The 27,444-nt window shown below is 46.6% G+C and overlaps 1 protein-coding gene across 2 annotated transcripts in view; it reads right to left on the bottom strand.

Moving 5' to 3' along the window:
* Nucleotides 1-27,444, bottom strand: part of PTPN14 (protein tyrosine phosphatase non-receptor type 14) — a 173,863-nt gene that overhangs the window by 14,344 nt on the left and 132,075 nt on the right. For both annotated transcript variants that reach the window (XM_045771992.2, XM_045771990.2), the window contains exons 9-17: nt 25,312-25,399; nt 24,422-24,504; nt 21,712-21,769; nt 18,203-18,281; nt 14,735-16,215; nt 10,255-10,398; nt 8,662-8,880; nt 5,070-5,198; nt 2,855-3,089 (exon numbers count right to left, since the gene is read on the bottom strand). In XM_045771992.2, coding sequence (XP_045627948.1) covers nt 2,855-3,089; nt 5,070-5,198; nt 8,662-8,880; nt 10,255-10,398; nt 14,735-16,215; nt 18,203-18,281; nt 21,712-21,769; nt 24,422-24,504; nt 25,312-25,399 — 2,516 coding nt within the window. The remainder of the gene's footprint in view (nt 1-2,854; nt 3,090-5,069; nt 5,199-8,661; nt 8,881-10,254; nt 10,399-14,734; nt 16,216-18,202; nt 18,282-21,711; nt 21,770-24,421; nt 24,505-25,311; nt 25,400-27,444) is intronic.

The following is a 27,444-nucleotide window of genomic DNA, read 5'->3' on the forward strand; positions in this document are numbered from 1 at the left end:
AAGTGAGGTCAAACCCGTCTTGTAACTCAGAAGCATCTGTTTACATACAATTAATACGAACTCCTATTTGTGCTTTTATCACCTTATGCAATTACAAAGTCATCTGAAGTAGGCTACCCGAATAAACGATTACCACCATCACCATCACCACCAGTAATGTAAAATGAGCTACAACAAAACGAAACAGAGGGAAGGCAATCGGAGATGACCGGGCAGAGTAGTTAGCATCCGGGACCAACGTGAGCTAAATATCGTGTGTGGAATTCTCACAATTTTTCTGTAAGAGGGGAAAGCAATTTGGTGGCGCTCTGTACACACTGTCAAAAAAGGCAACGCTCACACGCAAAAGAGAGGGTTTTTTCCTCGTGCTAAATTTAAGAAGGAAAAGGAATATTGATCCATAAAGCAGATGCTACCACCACACGGAATTTCACAAAACACAGAGAAACTGGATTAAAATGGATACTTTCTCTAGCAGTCACGTTAATAAAGTTCTTAAGCTGTAATTCAGTGAAGACTTCTCCAGGCTGGGCGACAATGTGCCCTGAGTCCCCTGCCTCCAGGGAATCTAATTTAAGCACAGGCAAGAATCTTTTTAAATTCCTAAGAACCCAGAAGATCCAACATTTTGAAGACCTCCCAGGCCCCCCGGACACTGGGTTTCTTAGAAACATAAATAAACTTACATTGTTTAAAAATATTCTCTATGGGGGGCGCCTGGGTGGCACAGCAGTTAAGCATCTGCCTTCGGCTCATGGCGTGATCCCGGCGTTGTGGGATCGAGCCCCACATCAGGCTCCTCCGCGATGAGCCTGCTTCTTCCTCTCCCACTCCCCCTGCTTGTGTTCCCTCTCTCGCTGGCTATCTCTATCTCTGTCGAATGAATAAATAAAATCTTAAAAAAAAAAAATTCTCTATGGTGGTACCTGGGTGGCTTAGTGCCTTACGCATCTGACTCTTGGTTTTGGCTCAGGTCATGATCTCAGGGTCGTGAGATCGAGCCCCGCGTGGGGCTCTGTGCTCAGCAGGGAGTCTGCTTGAGATTCTCTCTCCCCCCTCCCTCTGCCTCTTCCCACCCCCCCACCCCGCACACCCTCTCTCTAAAATAATAAAAATAAATCTTTTAAAAAATTTTCTATGTTTTTCAGTAATTTAGATGGGACTTCCTTAAATTGGTTCTGATTGAGATCAGACTATAATTTTAATCACTTTATCGACTCAATCTTCTATCAGATTGAGTCTATTGACTGTTTGCCAATCATCAAACGGATCTATTTTTATTGTTTCCACTTTCTGCATCTTGGAGAGAATTCTAGTAAATCAATTAGCAAAAGATTACCAGAAAAAAAAATTAAAAAGAGCACTGTTAGGAGGAAAGAAAGTTCTTCAAAGGTCCCTGCCCTCTTTATGAATATTCTGAGCTGCAGATAACTGTGTGACCTCAGGTGAGGCACTAACCCTCTCTAGATCTTGCTCTGTGTCCTTTGGTTCCCATCACCCTTCTGTTCTCTGTCAGTGGCCACCCCGCTCGAAGTCCCGTCGTCACTGCCCCGCTGGGAAATGAAGTACTTGTGTCAGTGAACGGGTACGCATCAGCGCTTCCCACTGGAACCTGTGAAATGGGACTTTTAGGTTCTTGAAAACCTATTCTCTCTCTCCCTTCTCCTCTCTGCATACCTCCATTCTAAGTGAGTACCAAGATAAAATCAAGGGTCTGACGGTCTCCAATATCCAGATGATGTTCCCACTGTTGTCTTCTGTCAGCCAGAGCGTCACCCACACAGCAGGGACTGAGTCTGCCGAGAGCCCACGGCCTCACTGGGGGAGGAAGGAATGGGGTGTCCCCACGAGTGCAGGACAATTACGTGAGACTGTGGAAAAGGAAGGGGAGCATTGTAGCCATCCCCAAAAAGCAGATGGCAGTGTCAGATCTCACCTCCGGCCTGTCCTCCCTGGCCTGCCTTTCTCAGGAGACCGTGAGTGCCTCCCACACAGAGCCGGCCTCCGGCACCTAAAGCCTCACCCACAGCCTACGGAGCAGTGGGCACGCACTCTGTTTCTGGCTTTTCAAATACAGTACTGCAGATATTGTAGGTCAACGAGCTTCGAAGAAAACCATACTCAGAAATATATATATAAAAGGATGAATTCAAAAATGATAGTTTCAAAAACAAGCTGATTTCAATAATCCCCAGTATCTTAATCAGACGTAATCAGAAAGTACTCATTGAGATTTCTGCTATTGGGAAGGGAAATGCAGGGCTTATGAGCTGCAAACCCCCATGAACAATAAAAAAAAAAAAATAAGTGTTTTTCACAGGGTTGTGTGTAACTATCACCAGTACCCATTCTAGAATGTTTTCATTGCCTCAAACAGAAACTTTGTACCCATCAAATAACAACTTCCTATTTCCTCTTCCCCCCGTTCCCCTGGTCCCTCGAACCTCTACCACCCTTTCTACCTCTGTGAAGTCTTCTATTCTGGATACTTCATTAAAATGGAATCACATAATATTTGTCCTCTTGTGTCTGGTTTCTTTCACTTAGCATGTTTTCAAGGGTCAGACAAGTGACATCGTCAGAGTAGCCATTTATTAATGACTACCTACAGGCCTACATCAAGATAGAACGAACTAGTTTACCACAGTTTCAGCTTATTTGGGGAAAAGGTAAGGAGACTGTGATAAATGACACGTATTATTCTTCTCTGTTCATACCATATGGAGGGACATGTATTTCAATGACATAATACTTCTGCCACTTAGGAGAAAGCATCCTCTCTTTCCCTTTCCCTTCCGACTGATCAGACCATTGATGCAGGTGGTAAAATTTTGACTGGGAAGAAAAAACTTACATAAAAATCCTTGGACGTCCTCTGGGCAGCCGTGATCTGGCCAGTCCGTATACTGCAAATGCCACACCGTCCTTTCCTGCCCAGACAAAAGGTGCTTGACCTTCAAGCCTGTGGTTGCATAGCAACCAGAATCTGTTCGGAACTTTGTGGTGACCTTGAACTTGCCATAAGTGGCGGAGCTGTGCTTGGAACCCAGTTTGGGCCAGTATCGGTGGCTCTTGGTTCTTCCACCTTCCTGAATCACACACAAAAGCAAAATCGGAAATAAGTCAGGGGAAGCTCTTATCCTCTTCATCTTAAAATCTGAGGACGGAGGAAATGAGTAGCTTCTAGGTCACTAATTCAGGACACTGTGCAGTCTCCATCACAGAGGGGATCCCCTGAATTGAAGCTAAGACCTAATAACCTTCACGATGGTAGTTACACCAAGGAAATATTCCAAAGACTGACCACTGAGTTGCAGCTGAACTTGAGAAAGAAGAGCTAGTGCAGAGGGACCAGAGGCAGGAACAAAACGGGGTCTATTTTTGAGGTTTGCACAGTTCTACCAGTGGAGTGGCGAGTGGATCAGACGGTGGCTTGGAAGGAGCCCCAGAGCAGGAGGTGGGAGGAGCCGGAGGAGGGCTGAGCCGCGGGCAGAGCTGTGGGAGGGGGCCCGAGCACTGGGGCTACTCCTCCCAGGAGCCCTGATGGCTCCCCGCGTAAAGCCACACACCCACGGGTGACACCAACGCTCCCGCCCTGATTATCTGCATGAACGAGTCTCCAGTCTGAAGCACACCTGCCTCTTTTACTGACCAACCCTGTGAAAGTCGGTTTAGCTGAGGCTTTCATTTCTATCACTTCTGAGTGGCCAAGTGGATTACAAATTCCAAGAGACTGTCAGCCTCTGGCTGCCACACAGATCACCAGCCTTCGTGTCTGTCACGCTGGCCCCTTCTGGTCGCCCGGGTTTCAGCTCAGCTGCAACCTCCTTGGAGGGCCCCTGGCTGTGCGTCCAATTGAAAGTAGCACCCCCACCAGTCTCTATCCCACCACCCCTTCCGCTTCCTTCGCAGCCGTGACCCCTACGGAGCTTCATTTGTTCATTTTGGATGGTCCCTCCCGCTAGGACAGCAGCTCCCTGAGGACAGGGATCATGCCTGTCTTGTCGGCCACCATGCCCGAGGTCAGCACCGACGACCCACTGCCTTGAGTTGAATGAATCCCTTCCAGTAATGCGATTTGATAAGACGATTCTAGAGATTTTATGGAGAATTTACTCTTCGTGGGAAGGTCAAACGGGTCAGCTGAGAGAGAAGTACCACTGGCTTTAGGGCCTGAAGTGCCTTTCACCACTCTCTGCTTAAGGGCTTGTTCTGGAAAGCAACTGCTCAGAACAATGAAGGAAATGTGACTTTTTTTTTTCTTCTTTTTTCCCAGTTCACTCTGCTCCCGGCCTTTAAAAATTTGAAGGAAGGGGGTATGCCTTAGATACTGGTGAAAGACAGATGAAGCTGTTCCCTAAATGACTTCAAAACGTCAATAAAATTTCATGAAAGGAAAAAAAGGAAGTGGTTAAAAAAAAAAAAAAGAGAGAACGTGACAAGAGAAGAAATACACAACTTCTTCCCTTAAAGACAGTGAGCTCCGAGCAAACTGCTAGGTTGACCGGAGGCGTGTGCCAGTTTTTATAATACCACGCAGAGTTCTCTAGTTACAACAGAAAAACCATGTTTGACTTGGCAAAGAAAGAAACAGATTTTTTTTTCCCTCTCCCCAAAGAATAGAGACCTCTACAGGAACAAGAGTTTCTGGTCTCTTTTCAGCTGATAAGCATGAAGGCGTGTGGGGCTGGCCATGCCTGAGGCTGGGAATACGTGCTGATTTACCCACCGCAGCCCCAAAGTTTTCCCTCAAATTCCATGGGAAAGATGAGTGCTTTGTTTGGCGCACAGGAGCGAGCTGGCTGCACCGGAGTTTGGTTCTTAGTTGTTTGTCTGATTGATTTTAGTTTATGGCAGTCTAAGGAAAAGCGTTAAAGAGCTGGAGGAAAATGGGATACGACAATGAATTATCTTTGGGAAATAAAACAAATCTATGTGGGAGAAGAGAAAAGAAACGCGTGCCAGAGAGAAAAAAGATTCGCAGAGAAATGGTGCTGTAGGAAGTAGGATGAGGCACCGAGGTCACCAGAGGCCCCCCCCGCCCCCCCGGAACAGACGGCTGTCCTTACCTCTTCCGCGGTGACCATGGCGATCACGTTCGCTCCCTGCTCCCACACCATCTGCCAGAAGTCGTGGCACGTGTGTGGCAGGGGCCCCTGAGTGGCTATGTAGTGCCATTCTGCCCCACCAACCACCACCTGGAAACCAAGGAAAGCAAGAGTAAATGAACCCCGAATCCAGGACAGCACTGTCTGCTGACCAGGGGTCCATCTGTCTCTACCTGAAAACCTTGGGTAATATTTTTTAGGCCAAATGGGTTTGTGCCATTATCGAAAAGGCTGGTGACACATTCTCCCATGAAAATACTTTTTGCCACCCAAGCCTATTAAAATACACCGATTTTTTTGTCTGTAATTTACAGTAATTATATACAAACTAGTGAGTGTTAAAAACATGCACACACACACACACACAGCACATGACCCTATGGGTGTGTATAACCTAACAACACTTGTACTTACTATGTACAATGTACTCTGATCATTTCTATTCTTTCCTTCTATCTAGTCTATTTCCTTTAAAACACACACACACACACACACACACACACACACACACACACACACACACACACAGGTTCCTGATTACTAAATTGATTTCACAGCCCACTATTATATTGTGACCCACAGTCCGGGGCACAGTACTCTCCGGCATTCATTTACACGATAAAAAAAAAAAAGTGTACCATGGAACAACATGCCTTTGGAAGCGATGTCTTTGCGCCCATGACCTGCTATGAACCGTGTCACAAACGCCCGTCGTTCCCGCAACTCCACGGCGCCATACACGGCACAGGTGTTACGAAGGTACTTACACCAACAATACATGATATCTGACTGTTAACTTCCCCCTTGTGCAGCACCACAGTATCCAAACCAACTTGGGAGTCATGAGATGATTCTAGATAATAAAAGTAGAGCCCCACGCAGCCAGGGGATCTTGGGAGGATAATTGTGCAGCTCTAGGTATTAGTGGCAGAGAATCCTGAGTAAGCGGTGCCCAAAGTGTTGAAGGTCCTGCTGTCAGGGTGAAATCGTGCCCTTCGGGGGTGTTCTGTGTTTCTTTCCATTCCGGTGCAAAGTCAGGCCTCCTCAGACGTCCACCAGCGCAAATCTCAAGATAGTTCTTGGAGCATGAACTGATCATTGTTTGAAACTTTTTTCCCTCATTTACTTTATGAAACTATATACTAAACTCGATTCCAACAAAAACAATGTCAGTTATTGTCTCATTACACAAGACATGTTTAGGTCAAAGCTGGCAAGCAGAATCCATTTTCCAAGTACTGGTGGGAGATAACATTCATATATTGGCTGGCTGGCTAGGAGTTTCATTTATCTGTGGAATTGTGATTTTCAACATTAGCCTCTCTGGCACCCAACATATAGGAACCATAAATACTTCCAGAGTATGCGGCTGCCTGGGGCCTTTCAGCAAATTCCAAGTATTGACAGGAGAGCATTAAAAACTGCATTAAAAACGCAACGACCAACACTACTGAGGTAGATTTTCACAGATGTGATGATTCTACCGCTGGAGCAAATCAGTCTCTGCTCTGTGTTAATAGCTGCTTGGAACCCAGGGAGAAAACACTGGCAAGATATACAACTCTACTCAAAAACGCAAGGACAAGTTCTTGCAAGCTCTATGGGTCTATTAAATGCACCCATGTCTAACCCGATCCACGAGATGAAATGTAAGCCTCGGAGAATATAGAGGAAGGGGACGCTTCTGTTAACGACACCCAATGGGCGCAGCTGATGCAGAGTGACAGCTCTTCCAGACAGCAGATGGAAAATGATGAAGGACATTTGGCCCAAAGAAGAAGACAGCACAGTATCGCCATGTCCTATTCCAAAGACATTCTACCAAGGGGCAGCTGTGCGATTTGCAGCTTTGTTTGATTCGTGATTTTGGTTATTATTTCATCATCTAAATTAAGCCCAGGAAATGTTTTATAGTTTTTATGGTTTTAGTTCTTACTCTCAAAAATGGGACTAAAATACTCAATATGATCCATAATAGTTACTCCTCCATATTTTTTGACAGTACTTTCTGGTACTTGAAAATATACGTGTAGTTATCTATGCTCTGTGTACAAAACCCCTACGTCCAACCACAGTATTCTTTTCCTATTCTGTCCTCCAACTATTACAAGGGATACACGCACCAGACCTCTGGCTGGATTTTAGAAGCTCAAAGGAATCTACCAAAAATTCAGCTACAGGGGCGCCTGGGGGGCTCAGTCGTTAAGTGTCAGCCTTCAGCTCAGGGCATGATCCCAGGGTCCTGGGATCGAATCCCACATTGGGCTCCCTGCTCCGCTGGGAGCCTGCTTCTTCCTCTCCCACTCCCCCTGCTTGTGCTTTCTCTCTCGCTGGCTGCCTCTCTGCCTGTCAAATAAATAAATAAAATCTTAAAAAAAAAAAAAAATTCAGCTACAGTCGGAAAGTCCAATGAAGAAAAGGAATAACTCCCAACAAGGCCAGACACAGATTTCTAAGGTTATGATCATAAAAGACTATTAACATGAACTGTGTATTATTTAAAAACACTGTGCTGTAGGGGCGCCTGGGGGGCTCAGTCGTTAAGCGTCTGCCTTCGGCTCGGGGCCTGATCTCAGGGTCCTGGGATCCAGCCCCACATCGGGCTCCCTCCTCCGCTGGGAGCCTGCTGCTTCCTCTCCCACTCCCCCTGCTTGTGTTCCCTCTCTCTCTGGCTGTCTCTCTCTCTCTGCCAAATAAATAAATAAAATCTTAAAAACCAAAACGAAACAACACACCCTGCTATAGTATTAGTATGTGAATAACTTCTCCCACTTTGGAGGTCAGTGCACATACACTGATATTCTGTTACTAGGAAGACTGAGGAAGGGAAGCCATTTAGGAAACACTGAACCAGAGACACATGTATCTAGAACTCTAAATTCTAGCTGGGGGCGAGCTACGCTAATTTTAAAGTTGATGAAATACTGAGATATGAAGATCTGAGTATCCAAAATACTAGCAAAAATTTAATGATATTCACACACTGAATAACGCGGCCAATCTTGCAGAGTTCACTACCAACCACACCTTTACGGCTTGTGTTTCAGTATGTCCGCTCTCCTAAATAACATGCAAATTCGGGACTTCGGTGGGACAGCACGTAACCCGTGGCAGTACCAGCGAGAATCGGTAAGTTTCTGTGGCTCCTGAACATCCAAAAAGCTGCAATGACAGGAGAAACACGGTGCCTGCGACTTCCAAAGTCTCCACCGTGTGCCCAATACGAACCAAAGAGGACAATCCTGGGCTTTTCCTCGTGAGCGTTTAGGGAGTTCTAACAAAGAGAGAGGAAAAACTAAAATCCTCGGTGGGGAGCGGGCTGCAGAAATAGCTGACCTGGGGTTTTCCCGGAGGCTGCGAGGCTTGCTTCTCTCTGCAGTGATAGACCTGCCCTTCCAGTTGGCTAAGACGCACGGGAGTTCAAAAACACTCCCTCGGGCGCTGGGGACGAGCCAAGATGCTCCCTCGGAGCCCTACGATTTTTTTCTCCCTGCATTTTTACCTCTAACCCAGCAGTCGTCCACGAGCCTCCCCAACACGCTCCCCTTCTCACCTTGATATGGGAGGCATTGATGTAACCTGTATTATTCTCTTTGGTCGGGATCAGCTCCACTCTGTTCTCCTCGTAGGGGACCACCTCGCGGATGCGGCTTCGCTCGGCGTTTTCGGGCAGAGCAGCGGTGCTGAAAATGCCATTCGCCTTCTTCTTTGGAATTTGCTCATATTCTGTGAACACCATTCCCTCTTCTAGCTTTTTCTTCAGGGTCCTGAACTGCAACAGAAATTAATCTTCAGCTCTCCGGATTACCTTACCCAAAAACTCCAATGAGTCAGATCCCTTGAAATATTTACAGTGATCGTGTTAATAAGTAGTTTCAAGAGCTACAACGAATGCTTGGTTATTTGGTCTCCTTATTCACCATACTGCTAGTTTCTCTGGCCCAATAACCCACTTCCTTCTCACTCACACTTTAGACAGAAGTGGTCAGTAAGGCCAGGCAAGAAGTGAAATTCAAAATCAATATTTTCGTTATTAACACCTCTGTTTAAAGTCCTAGTGATAAGAAGGACTAATTGTTCATCCCAATTATCCAAACATCCTTTTCTCCACTTCCAGAGCAGGTGTGGTTTTGGGGGGGTTTTTTTGAGCTAAATTTAAGATGATACTGGTCCACAGTTCCTAGTTCTGAGGATGAGATCCTGTCTTTTATTTTCCCATGGCCAAATTACTAATTACAAACACATGGTATTCGCTGGATTACATGATTCCGCTAAAGTCCCTTCTAGAAAGGTTTAAACCTTTCTAATGCTTCATATATACTGGCAGAAGTCTCAAATGGAAATTTTACTAGCACTCTATTAAATTTACACATATTTCTTAACCGGACAGTAACTTCTAAGAACTAAAGGAATACCTTTCTTCACCTCTAAAACACTAGCAGGCAGCTTCTTCCCACTTTTCAAAACCAAAGTTCTCACCATGCATTTTCCTAACAATTATAAATCAGCCACGTTTTATAGCCAAACAAGGGGACGGTCTATTAAAAGAATTCTATAAATGTATGGGTAAGATAATCACTCCCTAAGAAAGGATAATGGTTTCCAAAATTCATAGAGGTTGAGAGCTACCGTAATGGCTTAACTTCCTCGTTTTGCAAGAATAGAAACAGGCCCAAAGAAATGGAGTGACTAGACCAAGGCCACGCAGCTTGTTAGGGGGCTGGTCCCGTGACGCAGACGTCACTGCGCCAACTTGACTAAGGAACTGGAGATGCTGGAAAGAATCAATTTAATAGGGGCACCTGGGTGGCTCAGTCGTTAAGCATCTGCCTTTGGCTCAGGTCATGATCCCAGGGTCCTGGGATTGAGCCCCGCATCGGGCTCCCTCCTCGGTGGGAAGCCTGCTTCTCCCTCTCCCTCTCCCCTTGCTTGTGTTCCCTCCCTCGCTATCTCTGTCAAATAAATAAAATATTTTAAAAAAAAAGAATCAATTTAATACAATGCACACACCGAGTCTTGCTAATCTCAAATTGGAGAATTAATTCATCAAACAAACCTTAGTGCTGGCATGTCTGGGCAAGGAGCGAGCTCTGGAATCCCAAGAGCACAGGGACTGAACCACACGTTGGACCAGCGCAGCGCTTACCCTCTCGTCCATGGGAACTCGGGTGGCATCAGCTCGGCTCTCTTCCCGCCCCGGGACCCGGGCGACCGAGAGTCCGTTCAAGGCTGCCAGCATGAGCGGCCGCTTCTGCGCCTCCAGGCTTGCCATCTTCTGTTTCTCTAGATTCTTGCGGCAAGAAAAGGCATGTTCTCATTGTTTATTATGCGGGTAGAAGGCTGGAATGTGTTTTAATCTCCCCAAATCTGTAACTCCCCAGCCAAGGAATGCAGACAATCACCAGCAGTGGGGCAAATTCAGACACAGCCTTCCCATTATTCCCACTGTGCCTGCGGAAGCCAGTTCCTCGGGACCCTGAGCTTTTACCTAAAAATGGATGAATGAATGAACTAACGAATGCACAAGTAAGAACAAAGGCTCCGTGCAAAGACCCCCTTGCCACAGGGCTCCCTCAAAAAGAGAAGAAAAAAAAAAAGCAAAACTGTGTACTAAGCAAGAGACTTCTGGAAGGTAAGGGCTGAAGGAAGTCAGGAAGAGGGAAAGAGAAACAGTGTCATGAACTATCTGATCCCGTCAGGGTGATGGACCTTTTACACAGATCAAATGATAAAAAACCTATAAACACTGTTTGTTGCATTGTTAAGAAATCCTGATACATAAACCATAAAGAAAAACCTTCCCCAAGTGTCCGTTCTGAGGCACTGAGATAGAGGACGTCAATCCTACATGGAAGTTCTGGTCCCTGGGATATCAGCCCTGATATGAGGGCTGATGTGGGTTAGCAGACTGGCCCACACCAAAGTCTCTGGTCATCTGACATGATCCGTGAGGCATTACCCTTCCTGCTGCATCCAGAAGGCCCCAAGGAATGGGCACCATGGCTCCCAATGACCACGGTGGGACATTACTGAATGGGACGCAGCTATGGGAGAATATGGATTTGGGGGCTGAGCAGCCCATTCCCGGAAAGGGTTGGAGGCCAACGCGTGGCCCTTGTTTGTGACATTTTGATTTCTTCCCCACCCTCACCTGCACCAACATTCTGAAACTGGATTAGTCAGAGTTCTGGTTGTTACGTCTACTGCCGAGCTTCCTGATGCCCCCCGAACAGACTGAGGTATGAAAGAAATCTCCTTTTACTCAGGCAAGCCAGTGAGAGCACTTCCCCAAAACTGTTTTGTCTTAGAAGGCAGAAGAATCGCGGGACTTCCGAAAGCTTACAAGCAGCGGACCTTAACAGCATTTAAGATTTTGATCCTAACAGAAGCAAAACCACTCTGTAGAGTCCTTTGGCTGCCACAGGTGAGGGGGTCATCTTATCCCTGGTTTCTCTTCAAGCTTCAGGTATTTTTTTCCTGAGTCTATCATTTATAAGTTTACTCCCCCGAGAGGTGTGGTGATGGAGCCGTGGTGCTGGCAGAGGACAAAGAGTGGATTATTCCAAGAATGGGGAGACGGGCGGGCAATACAACCCCACAGGCATCCCGTCAGCCTCTCAGTGTCACCTACAGTCAGAACGGAGCTCGGGCCTTTCTGAGTGATCGCCACCGACGAGATGCTTCATTGACAGGGCCGACCCAGCAGAGAAACTAAAGCAACATCTACCTCAGAGGAAGACAAACTGTGAGAAAGTGAGAAAAGTGCCGATTCACCTTCCACCAAAAGAATGGCCCTGGCTTCTCAATCCCAGGAGGATTCTGAAGATTCTGGATTTCAATTTTGGGGTTTTTGTTTGTTCCCTTTTTTTCTGCTGTTACCTCTTTTAACTGGGAACATTTCACTCCCTCTGCAAAATTCTGAGAAAAGCAATCATGTTGGAAAAAAATGTCCCTAAGGTCCTCCAAACAGTCCTTCTGCTTCCTTCCCACCTGTACCCTAAGGTGACACTAACAAGGCCTAAGGCAACAAGTAACTAACTTGTCTTTCTCAGGAAAGGATTACTAGTTATCTCGAGAACACCGAAACCCCAGTGAGAAACAATTTCTCTTAGTTCCTTCTCACTTATCCTATCAGCTTGTTACCAGACAGAAAATATAAATAACTCAAAAATCTGATTTGGCCTTTTCTCTTCCTGGCACCTGATTTCGGGTTCAGGGGCGACAAACAGTGACATTTCCTCAAGGCAGCAGCAGGAGCCGGAAGGAGGAGCTATCCCAACAGCAGGCCTGAATCATCCATGAAACAGACAAGTGGCTCCAAAATTACGGAGAGTTGCCCACAGGGGACATTCTCACCATACCTGTCCCCCTCCAGTTCCCCTTTGGTTCAATTTTCTCACTGTTTTCTTATCCTAGAGACGCCTGGACAGCCTTCTAACAAGCCGGGCACAAGCCGCCCGTGGTGGGGAGGGCAGAGGAGCGTCTGGGATACGGGAAGGGTGTGGGGGGATGTTCCTTCATAGAAAAGAGCAGATGGAGAACCACCCCAACCTTCAGAGCCACGGGCACTGTCACCACCTCACCGGCACAGCGGCTCAGGGAAGAACCTCCTAGTTCTTCTCTAAGGTCAAGACACCAGCCAAGGGCAGCAGTCCCTGAGCTCCTGAGTATACATCATTTGGGAAAAAAAAAAAAAAATCAATGGAAAATGAAGTAGGGATGGGGTAACAATGTTCCTGAGCCACATACAATTAAGGGGTGAAATGAGTTATTCACTGTTATCCGTACGGATGGGGTGGGTGAGCACGTGGAAAAACAGTGGAAACTCCCTTACATCTCCGCGATGGTGCGTGAAGCTCTGTGTAGGGGGTCAGGGCCATGGCTTTGGATCCGGGGTTTTGCTGAACACAGGTAACAAGACGAGAGGACAGAGATGGCCAATATCAAATCAGAAGGGGAAACAGTGAGGCCGAATGCTTGGACTGATAGGTTCTTGAGCTGTGGTAAAGGAGCCTCTGGGGCCAAGACGTGCTGAAAATCTATTTCTACCAACACAGGACTTTTTCCAAGCTGGGAAAGTTCTCTCCCATGGCGCCACCTCCGTGTTTCATTCCATCCCCCAGCCAAATGGTTTTACTGGCCAGAGGCACAAGCACATCTTTCACAATTTCCCTCCAGGTCTGCAACAAGTGGAAAAAGTTAGGCCTCTACCAGATTCTTAGCACGACTCTACCCAGGGCCAAATCTGGGCTGTGGGGAACGTCCCGAAAACTTGTCTGAAGTAATGAAGTTGCTACGGATTAGATTCCTGAGCCCCAAAACGTGGCTTCCTTACAACTTTGGCCCCTAACTGTTCTCTTCAGCTTGATTACCCGCTGGGGTGCAGGAAGACTTATAAAGGGAGGGAGTCTACGAACCCCCTCAGAGCAAATTTTAACTTTGCAGCTCTCCTGGAGCTCCTAAGTACCAACCACCTCATGGTAGAGACGTGGTGCCTCAGAGGAGAAGTCAAGAAGGGCTTGATCAATTGTAATGAAATGGCTTTTTATTTTTTAAGGGAGTGGAAATTTCCAGAACAAGCAGCAATGGTAATCTGAAATATTTTTTTTAAAGTAGCAACTACAGGGGCGCCTGGGTGGCTCAGTCAGTGAAACGTTTGACTCTTGGCTTCAGCTCAGGTCATGATCTCAGGGTCATGGGATCGCACTCAGCTCGAAGTCCACTTAAGATTCTCTCCTTCTCCCTCTGCCCCTCCCCCGACTCGCTCGCTCGCTCTCTCTAAAATCAAATGAATAAATAAAATGTTATGGTAACAACTGCAATCCAGCTATTTTCTCATTAGGAGATAATTCACTTCGTGGGTCTGTGCGTGCACCTGTTACCTATACATTCTTGCTCTGACGATATACCTGGCCCCCCAGCTGGCACTTACCCTGAATAAGAGCTACTTATGTCTACTATCAGGCATCTTCAAATATTATAAGTGTGTGTAGATGCATGCACGTACTCACACGTACGTGTGTAAATTCTGATAGAATGAGCTTAACGGGGAACTGAAGCTCAATGGTGAACTTGCAAGTTTCCTGCGGTGTTCTTGGTTTGCGTTAAACATCTGTTGAAAGAAAATCTGCAAAGAAGGCTGGACACACCAGGGTCCAGTCAATATCGGTGAGCCATCCTGGCAGAGCTCTCCACACAGCACTGCACTCTGACACTATCCAATGGGAGGGAACATGCTTTCCCCGAAAGAACGATCAAGGGATGCAGGAAGGAGAGCTCCTAGCAGGACATCTGACCCTGAATAAAGAGCATGATGCTGGCCTAGACTCCGTCTCGACAACCTGCCTGCAGCGTCCTAACCCCACGATAGCACTTGGTGCCAAGTATACCAACTAGGAGCCCTGAATGAAGACGGAAGATTTAGCTGAGAGAGTAAAACACAAGATTTTGTAAAAGAAAAGTGCCTGTTGAAATGCCCACGGATTCTCGAACTCCCTAACACGTTCCCTGGATAAGCCCCACCTTCTCCAGTGCCCAGCACCCGTGTGCTTTCATACTCCGAGTCATGGCAAAGGCGCAGAGGGGGTGGAGGGGTAGACCCCGGCCTCGCAGAGCAGGACACTTACCCTGAGGGCCATCTCTCTCTCTACAATGCTGTCTTCCAGGGAGAACATCTCAGACACGGGCCTCTCCTTCACAGGCTCTTTTTTGACCCGCTCCTTCACGCTTGTCAGGTCGGGTTCAGAGATGGACGGACCGAGGGAAGGCCCAGCCCCAGCTAGCTGGTCAGCTCGGGAGACGCTGATAGCCTTGGCCGGCCCGTGTCTCAGGACCCTGGCCCTGGCCATGGCAGGAGGCAGGCTGACCTGGTCCTGCCTCAGCGCCCCATTGCTAACACTCTTCCTTGGGCCTGGGTACTCGGGTGGGGGTTTGTTTGGGATGCGGGCCAAGGCTGCCTGCAGCTGGGCACTGTACCCCAACTTCTCCCGGAGCATGGGGATCTGGGGCACCGACCCTGGGGCCTCCTCCTCCTCCTCCTCCTCGCTCTCACTGCTGTGGATCAGCATGGTGGCATCCGAGAAAGTCTTCTTGTGGTGGTAATGGGGAAGCTGGTGAGCCTCGTGGCTCCCCGGCACCTCCTCGGGGGGCCCCTGCTCCCGGAGTGTGTTTCGGCGAGCCATGGGGATATTGAGTGACTTCAAGGTCATGGCTTCCATGCCCCGCACCATGCTGCTCATCACCTCCAGGCTATGGCGCTTATTCACCGTGCCGTGGTGCTTGGCGGCCGTGAGCGGCTCGCTCACCTCCTGCAGAGACTGGTGCACCACCGGGGAGCTGTCCTCTTGGAAGGTCTTCACCGAGAGCTGCACCTTGCGGGTCACCAGGTCGGGGCTACTGCCGCTGACATACTTGTGGCGGTGGCTGGCGAGGTCCGGGGTGCTGGTGGCAGGGCGCGGCCGGGGGTAGGGGGGTGGGGGCCTGAAGAGATAGTTTTTGAGCATATGGGCCGTGTTGTAGGTCTGGGTGCCCTGGAGCTGCATGTTGGCCAACTCCGGCGTGCTCACCGTGTGCGAGATTGCACTTGCCCCCGGCTTGCTCGGCACCGTGCTGTTCTTTGGGTTTACCGGGTCAGACGGACTGACAAGTTTGCTACCGTAGCCTCCCTGTGGCCCATAGGGGGCAGTGTAGGGGTGTCGCTCCCGCATCTCGGGCTGGCTGTACACCAGGTCCTCTGGCTGGTTGTAGGCATGCGTGTTGATGATGTTGAGGTTTCGCAGAGACTGGCTTTGGCTGTCCGTGTGCATGACCCCCCTCTTCATCTGCCGCATGACTGTCTCATAATCGGGGGTCGGCCGGTAAGACGGCACGATGATGGCGCTGTGCCGGTGGCTGGGGATGTAGTCAGCCCGCATGATGTCACTCCCCGGGATACTGAGGTTGGAGGACACGGGAGAAGCCTGGATGAACGTCTGGGAGCAGCTGAGGGAGTTGATGCTGTGCACACTGCACACGCTGCCATTGGTGACGGTGCCATTTAAATAATTTAAGTCCAGGCTGTTGTGGGAGTTTCGATACAGGGCTTCTTCATTCCCGTGGACAATGCTGTCTACAAGAAGCCAAACAAAGGCACATGAGCCTCCACACCATCCTGCTTCAATTAAGCTCATCCTCACACTTAGGGGCGTGAGTTTAGGAGTCAGTAAAAGTGAAATCCCGTGGTCTCCACCCACCTATTCCATGGAAACACTAGCAACTCTGGGGTGAGATGCCAACATACAGAAGAACGCCTGAAAGCATACTAAAAAGAGAAAGGGAATCTAATCAAAGAAAGCTATGCACATTTGGAACAGTTATCACCTGGGTCAGTTCTCGATTTCGCCACGAGCTTTGAAATCAGGCACCAACAATGGCCCTCCTGCTGGGTAAACCTGTCTTCTTGTTCAGGGTCCAGCAACAGAGGACTGGATATTTGGGCCAGGAAGTCAAGAACATTAATAGGGCAACAGACGTGACGTGACTGAGTACCTGCGGCTTTGTTCCTAACTGCAGTGGGAAAGGTCCCTCACCCGAGGGACTGCTGAGCACTCATTACTACCCAAGACAAGCGATGCATCAGGACGTCAGCATGCATGGCTAGTTCTGATCAGCAACCAGAGGAGGACAAAATCACAATCAGGAGTTCTTTTAGCCACTGCCTGAAACTCTCTAGAACTGGTTTCATCACTGAGGTCAATTCACATTAAAATTAACAGTTTAAGGAGGTACCTAAAGAGATAAAAAGTAGATTTCTAACGTCGGGCCCATTCTACGTGTCCAGGGTTCCTTTAACACGAACACACACAAACCCCCCCCCTCCCCCCAGGAAGGCAACCTCTCGCTGAGACACTTCTCGCTGGGCAAAGCACATTCATTTTCACAATGGATTTAAGCACGAGCCAAGTCGAGGAAGACGAGGCAGAAAGGCAAGCAAAACACGCCCACCAACCAGAAAAGGTGACTAAAAACACTCAGCTGCCTGACGAGTACGGTCATAGACCAGATGAGATGAGCTGGGGAACAAAGCCCAGCAAAACACGGAGACAAAGGGGTCTCCCTTCTCCACCTCTAGTGGGGCTGGGCGCTTTCCCACAGAAGTAGGGCAACTTTGCTAGTCTGCTTATAAAAAATAGTGTTTTATTAAGTAGTCTTGATTATCCAAGTTTCCATACTCACACTCTGACAGCACAGAGAGATTCAAAATAGCCAGCATGCGACAGCACAGAATTATCCACCTAACATATTGTCAACATCCAAGTTTAATATCATTTCTTTTTGAGATGCAGCTCGTGTAATGATGAAGAGCTCTGGCTCAAGAGTCACGATACCAATTTTCCTCTCCAAGCTCGTCCAAGAGCCCTCCTGTACCCCACTTGCTGTATCTGTAAAATGGAATAATAGTACCCTATCTCGTGGGTTTATTTTGAGGATTAAATGAAACAATACGTTGCAAGTGCTTAGGGAGAGGAATTGGTTTTTCAACGTTAATTGTGATTATTATAATCATTATTAAAGGAATGGATTTTTCTCACACATGTTGCATGGGAGTGCTTGGGGAGGAAAAGAGGAAGAAAACAGGTTTACTCTGAGGCAAGACCAAGTGTGCAGACAACGGGCAGGCGATGTGAACAAGAGGAGTTGAGATGATTTGTGCCTTTCTTTCAAGTAGTCTGGATGCCTGTATTCTCTGTCACCATGGAAGCCCAGCTGACTGTTGGTACAAGCTTTCCGACAGGGGCAGTCAGGGTGAAGAGTATTCCATTGGGCTTACTGTCCCTCTCTCTCCTCCAAGCCCACCTACCAGGGGCAGGAGAAAAGGAACTTGCCCTCTGCCTTCTCCTAACTCCCTTGGCAGCCAATTCTGGAAAAATGTTCCTCTCGGGGGCAAATGACATTCCATGCCTTCATAAATCAAAGCTGCTACCTGCTGTCATTCAGACAATGACAAAGTCAAAACAAAAGTATCACTGTCGTCTAAAAAAAAAACAAACCATCTTTACTGCTTTCAGGTACTCAACTTTTCGTCTTAGGAAGGCAAAATGGCAAGCCCCAGTTACCTTGTGAAGTGTGCGTTTCCGAGTAGTGTTCCCCACATTGGACGTGCATGGGAGGCAAGATGTACGGCTGCTGCCGGGGCTGAAAGAGAGAACATGACAAAGGTGGGAAGGCCCCGGCACAAGGGGCCGTGGACGCTCGCTCGCAGGGAACCCACCCATCACTCGCCCACACCTGCGGGAAAGCACGGTGTGGCTGCTCGGCCTGCCCGCCCTTTACCCATCCCTCTTCCGCTCATCTGTAGCCCCGTCTCCTCACTAAGTTTAGGACTGGAGAGACAGGAAAGGGAGGAATAGGGAGGCTGGTTCAAGGTGGCAGAGATAAAGAGGCTACAATGGACATATCATCTATTTCCTGATACACTTGCAAAATTCCCAGTGCCTTTGGGAGGAATAATTCAGAACAGGGGTATTATTCTGTTCTATCTAAGGAATAATGAGAATCTGGGGGAACTCTCTTTCATTCTATTCAAAGTTGGCTGTACCTATGACCCTTGTTCATAGCACCACATCGACCTCTAATAGGGACAGGGGGAGTGTCAAGCTGGGTCCACTTGCAAACTTATGTAAGAATCTGAAAGCTGATCTACAACAATAAGTGTGTAGTTCTCAAGCCCACTTATGGACCCTCCCATTGTAGAACCCAATGTGGAAAGGCCTTGCACGGAATCCAGTTCAACCATCTACCCCCCTACATCCTCCCTTCAGTGAAGAATCTTTTCCAAGAGATTCTTAAAGATGGCCATTTAGCCTCAATCTGATTAACTTCCTGCTGTAGGCAAGGGTAAACTTTCAGAGGAAAAAAAAATGCTTAGACAGGTTCAATATTTGGTGAGTCAGCAAAAGAAATATGATTAGTTGCTAATGTGATCTCGAGCAAGACATTGAACCTGAGTAGATCTCAGCTTCTTGTCAATCAAATCAGGCCTCTTCCCCCCCCCCACAAATAATACCCATTTTATTTATATATTGGTATTCCAGGAGAGAACTTGTTTCAAGAAAAAGCTTTGATACTAAAAAAAAATCTTTTAAAAACTTTAACCTTGTAAACCACTGAAACAGGGTATCTTATATTTCCATTTGATTATTTTGAAAGTAGCCTTATAGTTACTGGTTTAAATGTTACTGCTCCAAGAAAGAAGTTGAGATCAAGCCAAAAAACCCAGAGCCAGCAGGGGTCACACTTTCTCAGGATCCTTCAGTCAAAGAAGCGCACTCTCCAGTTTGAAGCTGGGTACATCACTCAGATCTACCATTCCCTCTGCCACAAATAATGCTTAAGCATCGAAAGGGCAAATAAGGTGATGAAGACAAGGAATCCAAAAATTAAAGAGTCAGGAGAGAAGAAAGAACGAACTGAAATTAATCTAAGAAATGAGTTAATGGTACCAAAGAAAAGATGCTGTTATCAGTATCGGCTTTTCTAAGTATCCCCAAATCTCTCTTTGGCTGGTTTTTGAATTACAATTTTAAAATATTTTTCCTCTTCTTGGTAACACATAATTCAACTCAGTTTTTCCAGAGTGGGACAGCCAGTTTTGAGGCTTGAAACATACAAACAAAAACAGTGGGGAGAGATTCAGACGCAGTAACAGAAACGCATGGTAAGGCACAGTTGGCTCACTGTCTTCTCTCACTCTTATTTTTTAAAAAAATCCAATAAGTAAGTGATTGTTTATGAACTGGCGTAAGTGTACAGCAAAGGACAAAACAGCAAATCCTCCAAATACCATTTCAGGATATATCTGTTCCATATAATATATATAGTCCATATATGTAACGCCTATTATTCTCTTTCTTTCCAGACCTGCTAATACAAAAACAAGTGAGATGCCATAACATAGCAGCAGAAGGGCAAGAAAAAAACAGCAGTCCTGCTTATCAGCAAGGAAGCCAAAAAGAGACAATGCCGCTTATCCCAGGGAACTCCTGGTGAAACGGTTTAAGCCTAAAGGGTACAGGAAAGAGGGAAGCCTTGAATTTGGCTTCCTGCAGACTGTCTTCATCCAGATAAAATGGGAAAGCCTCTTTATCTTCTCTAGATAAGGAAGATGAGATCCAATCACAAGACAACCTTACAATACTTTGCCCCCCATGGTGTTTCACAGACATAATGAAGATATGTGGTCTCTGAAGAAAAAAGTAAAAATAATATTCACAAAGGAGAAGTATAAAAGAACCAGTGCCATTACCAAATCTATTAATGCCACAAGGGAAAAGCCCAAAGTGACCCTCTATATCTCCACTTGTGAGATATGATGCATGATAGCAAGATTAAGAATATTCACGTGGACTCAGGAACGTGATGACATAATGGTGCAACTCTAGAATTCTAAGAGTTCATCGTCTATGCATTTTCCAGAAAAGAAATCCTCAAAACTTTCCTTTTAAAAGACAAGTTAAAGATGTGCTATTGGGTATATACATTGTGTATGAGGAAAAATTCAATTTTATTCTATCGTCTCGAAGGAAATGCTCATCTAGGAAATTATAAAGGTCACATGTTTATTTTTGATTTTGTGTCAGACTTCACAACCTAAAACATAAGAATTATGACTTAAGTAGATATTTTAAAGCAAGCGAACTCTCCTGCATCTTTCTATGATATTATCCTTAAGTCATCCTCAAAACACAGCCTAAGATACAACGTATGTATTGAAATTAGAGTTGTGTTTCCTTATTTAAAAGAGGAGCAGGTTTTTAAAAAACTGTTAGAAAAGTAGATCAATTCAGTAGCCCAATTTTGTTGATCTTAGAATTAGAAGATGTGCAATTAATTTTCCCCACTGAGCACCCTGCCAAAGACCATCAATGAAACTCAGTCAATTTTGGTTCATTTAAAAAGCATTTTCTTTTTCTTTCCTTTTCTTTCTTCTTTTAGAGAGGGAAAGGGGAAGGAGGGTGGGGAGGGGCAAGAGGGAGAAGAAGAGAAAGAATTTTAAGCAGATTGCACACCCAGCACAGAGCCCGATGCGGGGCTCAATCGCACAACTCTAAAACTGTGACCTGAGCCCGAGAGTCAGGTGCTTAACCAACCGAGCCACCCAGGCGCCCCTAAAAAGCATTTTCTGTTTAGTTTATTAAGCTCCATCTATGGGCAGTGAATACAAAAGAATTTGTGGAGCTTGTAACTGAAGACACGTCTGTATGTAACAACCAGGAACAGGGAGTGATAAAACCCAGATGAGCAGATGGACAAAAATACACACAACACGTTGCAAGCTGAAGGAACATGGTCTCATTGGCCCTGAGACTTACTCTTGATGGGTGAACCTTGAGCCACACTTGAAGAAGTGATGGCCATGGGTGGGCACATAGATGTCCCACATGATGGAACACGAATGGGACATGGACATTCATCACACCTGCTCGGGAGACTGATGCTCTTCTGTGTTCTCATCAGATCTCACCTGGTCACAATGCCCTAGGCATGGCCCCTCTCCAATTAGCAACAAAAGGACACTCCATCCCCAACAGTCAGACCACTTGATTACTGAAGACTTTATACATACCAGAGAGGATCGGCTCCAGGTGGGCTGGCGTCTGATGGGGGGTGGAGAATTTGATTGTCTACATGAAAAGTTAAAAAAAAAAAGAGAATGGTCATTTTATTTATCAGATAGAAGATGACCAGAGAAACAAGAGACGGGGGAAAAGGGTTGGAAAACAGATGCGATGGGTAAATAATTTACAGCAAAATGTAAATATTTATTTCGGAATGATGAGCCCACAAAAAATTTTGATTTCCTTTTTATTCTTTTATTTTCAGAATGTTTGGAGCATATGATCCTTAGGTAATAAGTTTTATACGGAAGAATAAGGCTTATTTCCAAAGAAAGATTATGAGGGAAAAAGCAAGAATGAAAAATATCACTATTATTACATGGATTTTTAAAAAATTATATTCTTTGTATCTTTGTGTATGTATAAAATCTTTCATAATGAAAAACAAGTAGAAAAAATATTTTTCTAAAATGCTGCCAAATGAAATCCAAAATGGATTAAATATGTTTGAATAAGACCATATAAAGGTCTCTTTGAATTAAGATAATACAAATTTGACAAGTATTTATCTAATCAGATCCTTTCCAGACTGAGAAGGAAAGTGAATTTTTTTAAATACAGAGATAAGAATGTGTGGGGACTAAGAGTATTATCAAATTCTGGAGCGTTGAAATCAAAGGTGCCTTTGAGAAATGGGTCCCAAATTCCCGAGCAACACTTTCCCCAGACTTCGGTGAAATCATAAAAAGACAAAAACAAACGAAAAACCCAGGACATGTAGAGTTGTCCATAAAGTTAGAATTCTTCCATTTAAAGCACTCCCGCTAGTCTGATAGCTCATCTTTCGTACCCTTTTACGTCTTTTCTTTTAGGAAGCGATGGAAACAATATAGTAATGTTGGATATTTTTTAACTGGCCAAATAAGACCTCCAATTTTTCTTCTCAAGTCAAGAAACACGGGAACCACTCCCTGGAGCTCTATGGGAAGATGAGGAGCAGTAGCTCCGTGAGTAAAATGTAAAAATAAGAATAAAAATCAATGACAGTCTTTTAGAGGTCAGGGTGTGGAGATCTCTAGAGAAGGATGCTGTTAAGATGATGCTAGATTCCTAAAACTCCAGGGCGTTATCCCAGGCCTTACTGCAGCCTGCGCTGAGATTCCGGCTTTACTGTGTATATGGGGTATATGTGTGTGTATATGTTAGAGAGTCCTGGTTCTTATCAGATAAGAGGTTAAGAACCTCTCACACCTGGTTAGGAATCGGGAGAAGCACAGTTATTCCAGAAGTAAAAAAAAGCACGGTTTTTCCAGAAGTAAAAAAAAAACTCCACAATTTTCTTAATTTTCACTCTAATGCAGGACGTTCACTAATACTAGAAGACCGCGAGATAAAAACAGTTGTAAAAATACAAGAACATTTTATGATAAATCCACTTGCTGAGCAATGGTCAAGCCAGAAGACCACCGTAAAATTCACTTCTCGGAACAGTTTTATTTTAATTCACCCTCCAGAAGTCAACCACAGAACTCCTGTGAATGTCAGAGACACCCCCACAAATCGAAGACCACAGCAGAGCGGACCCACACAGAGATGATCTATAGGGGATGTGTTCAAAAGAAGGGCACGTGTGCGTGTGCATGCGTGTGTGCGCACGCCCGTAGCCACGGCTGTCTGATCTGCCACTCCCCGATCGCTGTCCCTCTGAATTTACATTTGCCGACTTTGCTGGCAGACCTGACCCTATCGCCTCTCCTCCCAGACTCCAACGGTGACCGACGGCAATGACCGGCTGGAAAGAGCCTCCATCGTGTAGAGAAGAAAGTCTGTGAGGACGGGAGGCTCTGGTTCTAAGGCAGCCGCAATTTGCAGCAGGAACTGCTCTGGGACGACACTCTCACACTCTTGGATGTGTCCACTGGGAGAATGGAAAAGCAGTCCCTCTCTTGCACTGATAGCCCCGAATTCTTTGAAACACAATTAAGCACCTTGGGTGCCCCAACTGCCGAACGTTCTCTGCTGAGGAAAACGTCTTTTGAAGGCAACCAAAATAAAGGCAATGATAGCGTGAGGCCCAGCGACGCCACATCCAAGGTCAGGTCACATTTAAGTTCCCGTATCAGACTCCCCTTTTCGTCTTTATTTCCAAATTAAATTTAAAACACGCACATGGACTCATGACATCTATTAGTGTCTTCCAAGTCTTCCTGTAATTACCCTGGCCTCTCATTTACAGGCAGATGACATGACCCAGAAGCACACGCAGGGTTAGCCAACTGTGTAAGAGAAACAGGGCCGAGGATGACAGAAGCTTCTTTTCTTTCAAGTTGGCTTGCCACTCTGTTACACACTTCTGACCCTACTCTGCATCTGACACGAAGGGGCACCCTGGCAAATTGGGAACGGCTCGGCTCCTCCGAACTCCTAGCGGAGGCTGGAAAGGCACTAATGCGGGCCGACCCATCCAGGTAGTCGAGCAGGCACAGTCAATTTGTGAATTATTTTCGCTCCAGGCACATGCACCACGCCAGACACTCTCCATCATTAAAGTTCTTTCACTCCTGCCTGGATTCTGCTTATTCCTTTAGCTTCCGCGAGGAAGGAGGGAAGAGGGCGAAAGGAAAAAGCAGTCTAAGCAGTCTACAACATCCCTACAGCGCATGACTGGAACGTGAGCAAGCCACCGAGCGAGGGGGGTGGACGACCCGTTTTACTTACTCAGTGCAGATTTTGTTCTGTTTGTAAAACTTGTGCCGTGTAGCAAACAACCGAGAAATGTACTTGGCATTTTCAATATCGTCCTTGGAAAAGAAGAGACAGGGGAAAAAAATAAACATGTGTTTGACTATAGATGGATTTCCCGAGGATTCTCCGGAACAGGGCCATCTCCCTTCCTCCCACCAGGCCAAGCACAAAACAGCACCCTGAGCCGCAAACCCACGTGCTGAAATCCTACAGTGGGCGTGGCTAGGAAGGCCACCCGAGGATGCAGACAATCCGTCAGTTACAAGTATCCTCTATGATCAGGGCACTGGGCCTACACCGATGAGCCGGTGTGTCTTCACAGGGCTCCAACCCAACGGATTTAATATAAATGAACGAATGAAGACAGAGCCTGGAAGGAACACGGAGCATCGCCCAGAGGCAGTGAGGCGCACGGCTCGCTTGGGTCTCAAGGGGGCGCTCAACAGAAGGGGCATCACTCCGTTTACATCAGGCGAGGCTTGGGCTGTGCTGGGGAAGGAAATCCAGGTCAGCCAGCAAAAGAAAGTGCCGGGCAATAGCATCGAGGGGTTACTGGATGCGGGCTGCAACCTGAGCACTGAGGAACGCGGCACGCCAGACATGTGATCCACCACAAACCCAGCAGGTGCAAGAACCCAAATCCCAGAGTCCAAACCCAGCTTGGAAACCTGGCGTTTTGAACAGGAAATTGCCACCACGACCTGGAAATGAGTCATGATAGCACTGGGCGGGGCCTGGGCAGTTGTCGGTTTAAGAGAATATTCATTCTCTCACCATATGGAGAGCAAGGAAAGGATAGAGGGGGTGGAGAAATCAAAGGGCAAGCTGCCTGTCAGCCGCCGCCGTCTTCCCGTTGGGCTTACCGTGTGAAAGAGGGCAGTCTCTTCTTTGTTGATGAGCTCCACTAGAATAGTAGACTTGTTGTGAGTGACGTTCCCGATATCGTTCCACCTGGTCAAGAGATAGGCAACTGGGTTTGCCAACGATGTTCCGTGCAGTCACGCATCCGCTCAGGGTGGTCGTCTGCTACTGGTGAGTCTCACTGGACAAATTACGATTGAACTCTAGTGCTGAAAGCTAAATATTCCTTCTCTCCAAGCAAAAAGGTAAAACACAACACGTGGCGACTTAAATACCTAAAAATGCTGTAAACATATATCTGGGTACTGCAGTTCGTGAAGTACGGTTTCCTTTACGACTAGTGATGAGGGAAATGTTCAAGGATCTTCTGCCTTGTTTTTCACGTTTCCAAACTGCAAAGAATTTCCCATGATCCCTGCTTTTAATGATGGAGGAGCATATTTCAAAGTCACGTGTTTCCAGGAATCAAGGCCAAAGAAGCCACATAGATTCTGTGTTGCAGTGTAGGCTATGGATGGATTATGCCACCAAGAAGAAGTGCCCAGGGAGTATCTAATGTGCCTACATTTTTGTGACCTACACACACACATGCACAAATTTCCTTCCCTTTCCTCATGCAGACCTTAGCTAAAATGAGACACACGAAATAACCACCAAACAGGGGAAGGTAATCTACTGTTTCCCATCCTACTTGGAGCCAGTCTTGAAGCATCTCTTACTACTGCCTGCCTCACTCTTTGCCCCAGTCTGTAACTCCCTGCCCACTGCCTCTTCATGCCAACATTACACTTCCCTTCCCTCTACTTAGAGGATTCCTTTAAAACTCAGCTCAGAAGTCGCCTTCTCTCTCTTCCTCGTCCCCAACCACCGACATGGCAGGAAAGAATCTGGTATAGCCCTCTGTACCAGGGCACCGCATGGTATGACAACTGTTTACTTCTGTGACTAGATCCCTAACTGGGGCAAACGAGACCACAGGCCCCATGCCTAGAGATCCCGCTTTCTTCATCTCTGCCCTCCATGCACTGAACCAAGTATCTGGCATGCAGCATGCAATAAATGTTCGCTGAAAAAATTAAAAGTCATGACATTGCCGCCCATCTGTGGAGAGTATCATTTCTTTATGAACTCCCGAAGGTAGACAAGGCAGCTATTTTTGTTCCTACTTTACAGAGTAGACGACTCAGGCACAAATGCGGACAGGACTCAGCCATGTTCACTCTGCGCATCGGGGATGCAGGAGTTCTATACCTGGGGCTTCCAGGCTTTCCTCCAGTCACCCTTCCATTACCAGCTGTGTACACAGACGTCTGCCGGGGCCATACTCTCTACAGGTGCTCTGCCCAGCTGTCTGCTAACAATTCCATCACATTACATCGACACGGACTCATGGCTACATGTTCCCCAGTGAGGGTCTCTAGAGATAAGAGATTTGGTTTCCTCAGGCTCCAATCCTTCAAATCAACTGCTAGAACTCTGGATCCACTCCTCACTCCACAACACGACTTCACCTAGGGACATTCTACCATGACACTATGGCAGAAGTCAATCCCCATCCTGTACGGGTTTCAAGATAAGTGCCGAAGAGGTCTGGAAGCAGTTCCTAAGGAACTGAACCAAACCATGAGTGGCTTACCATCAGCAAAGTTTCTTCTATTTAACCTCCATAGCTGGAACGCCAGATTTGTCTACTCTTCCAGCCTCAAGGAGAAAATGAAGCACTGATTTAGCTATGGAGAACTGTGTGGGACAAAATGCCTGGGCACCTTGAAGTGGGCATAAAAATGTACAACTCTGCACAATTTAGGTATTTTATTCGATTACTTTATGATTTGTTGTAGGTATACGGTATTGTGGACTGAGTATGCCCAAAAGTAAAAAAGTTTATTCTGCCAGCCACAAAGATCTCTCTCCCCACTCCTGCTTTAATAATGTCTCCATTCAAAGAGTACGAGAAAAATCCATGGACAAAAATAATGGCAGGGTGGAGACCTAGCGGGGGAAAGAGCCAATGAGGAAGCTGTTGGTGGGGCACCATCTGCAAAATGACCTGCACCAACTGCTGATCCGGAGACTACACAGCTAGGCAAGATCCACTTCCAGAAGGTGGACCTGGCTTTGCCTCTAAGAGTGGT

Source organism: Ursus americanus, chromosome 2 (assembly GCF_024610735.1).
Source record: "Ursus americanus isolate L20-20 chromosome 2, mUrsAme1.1.p, whole genome shotgun sequence".
Classification (NCBI taxonomy): Eukaryota; Metazoa; Chordata; class Mammalia; order Carnivora; family Ursidae; genus Ursus; species Ursus americanus.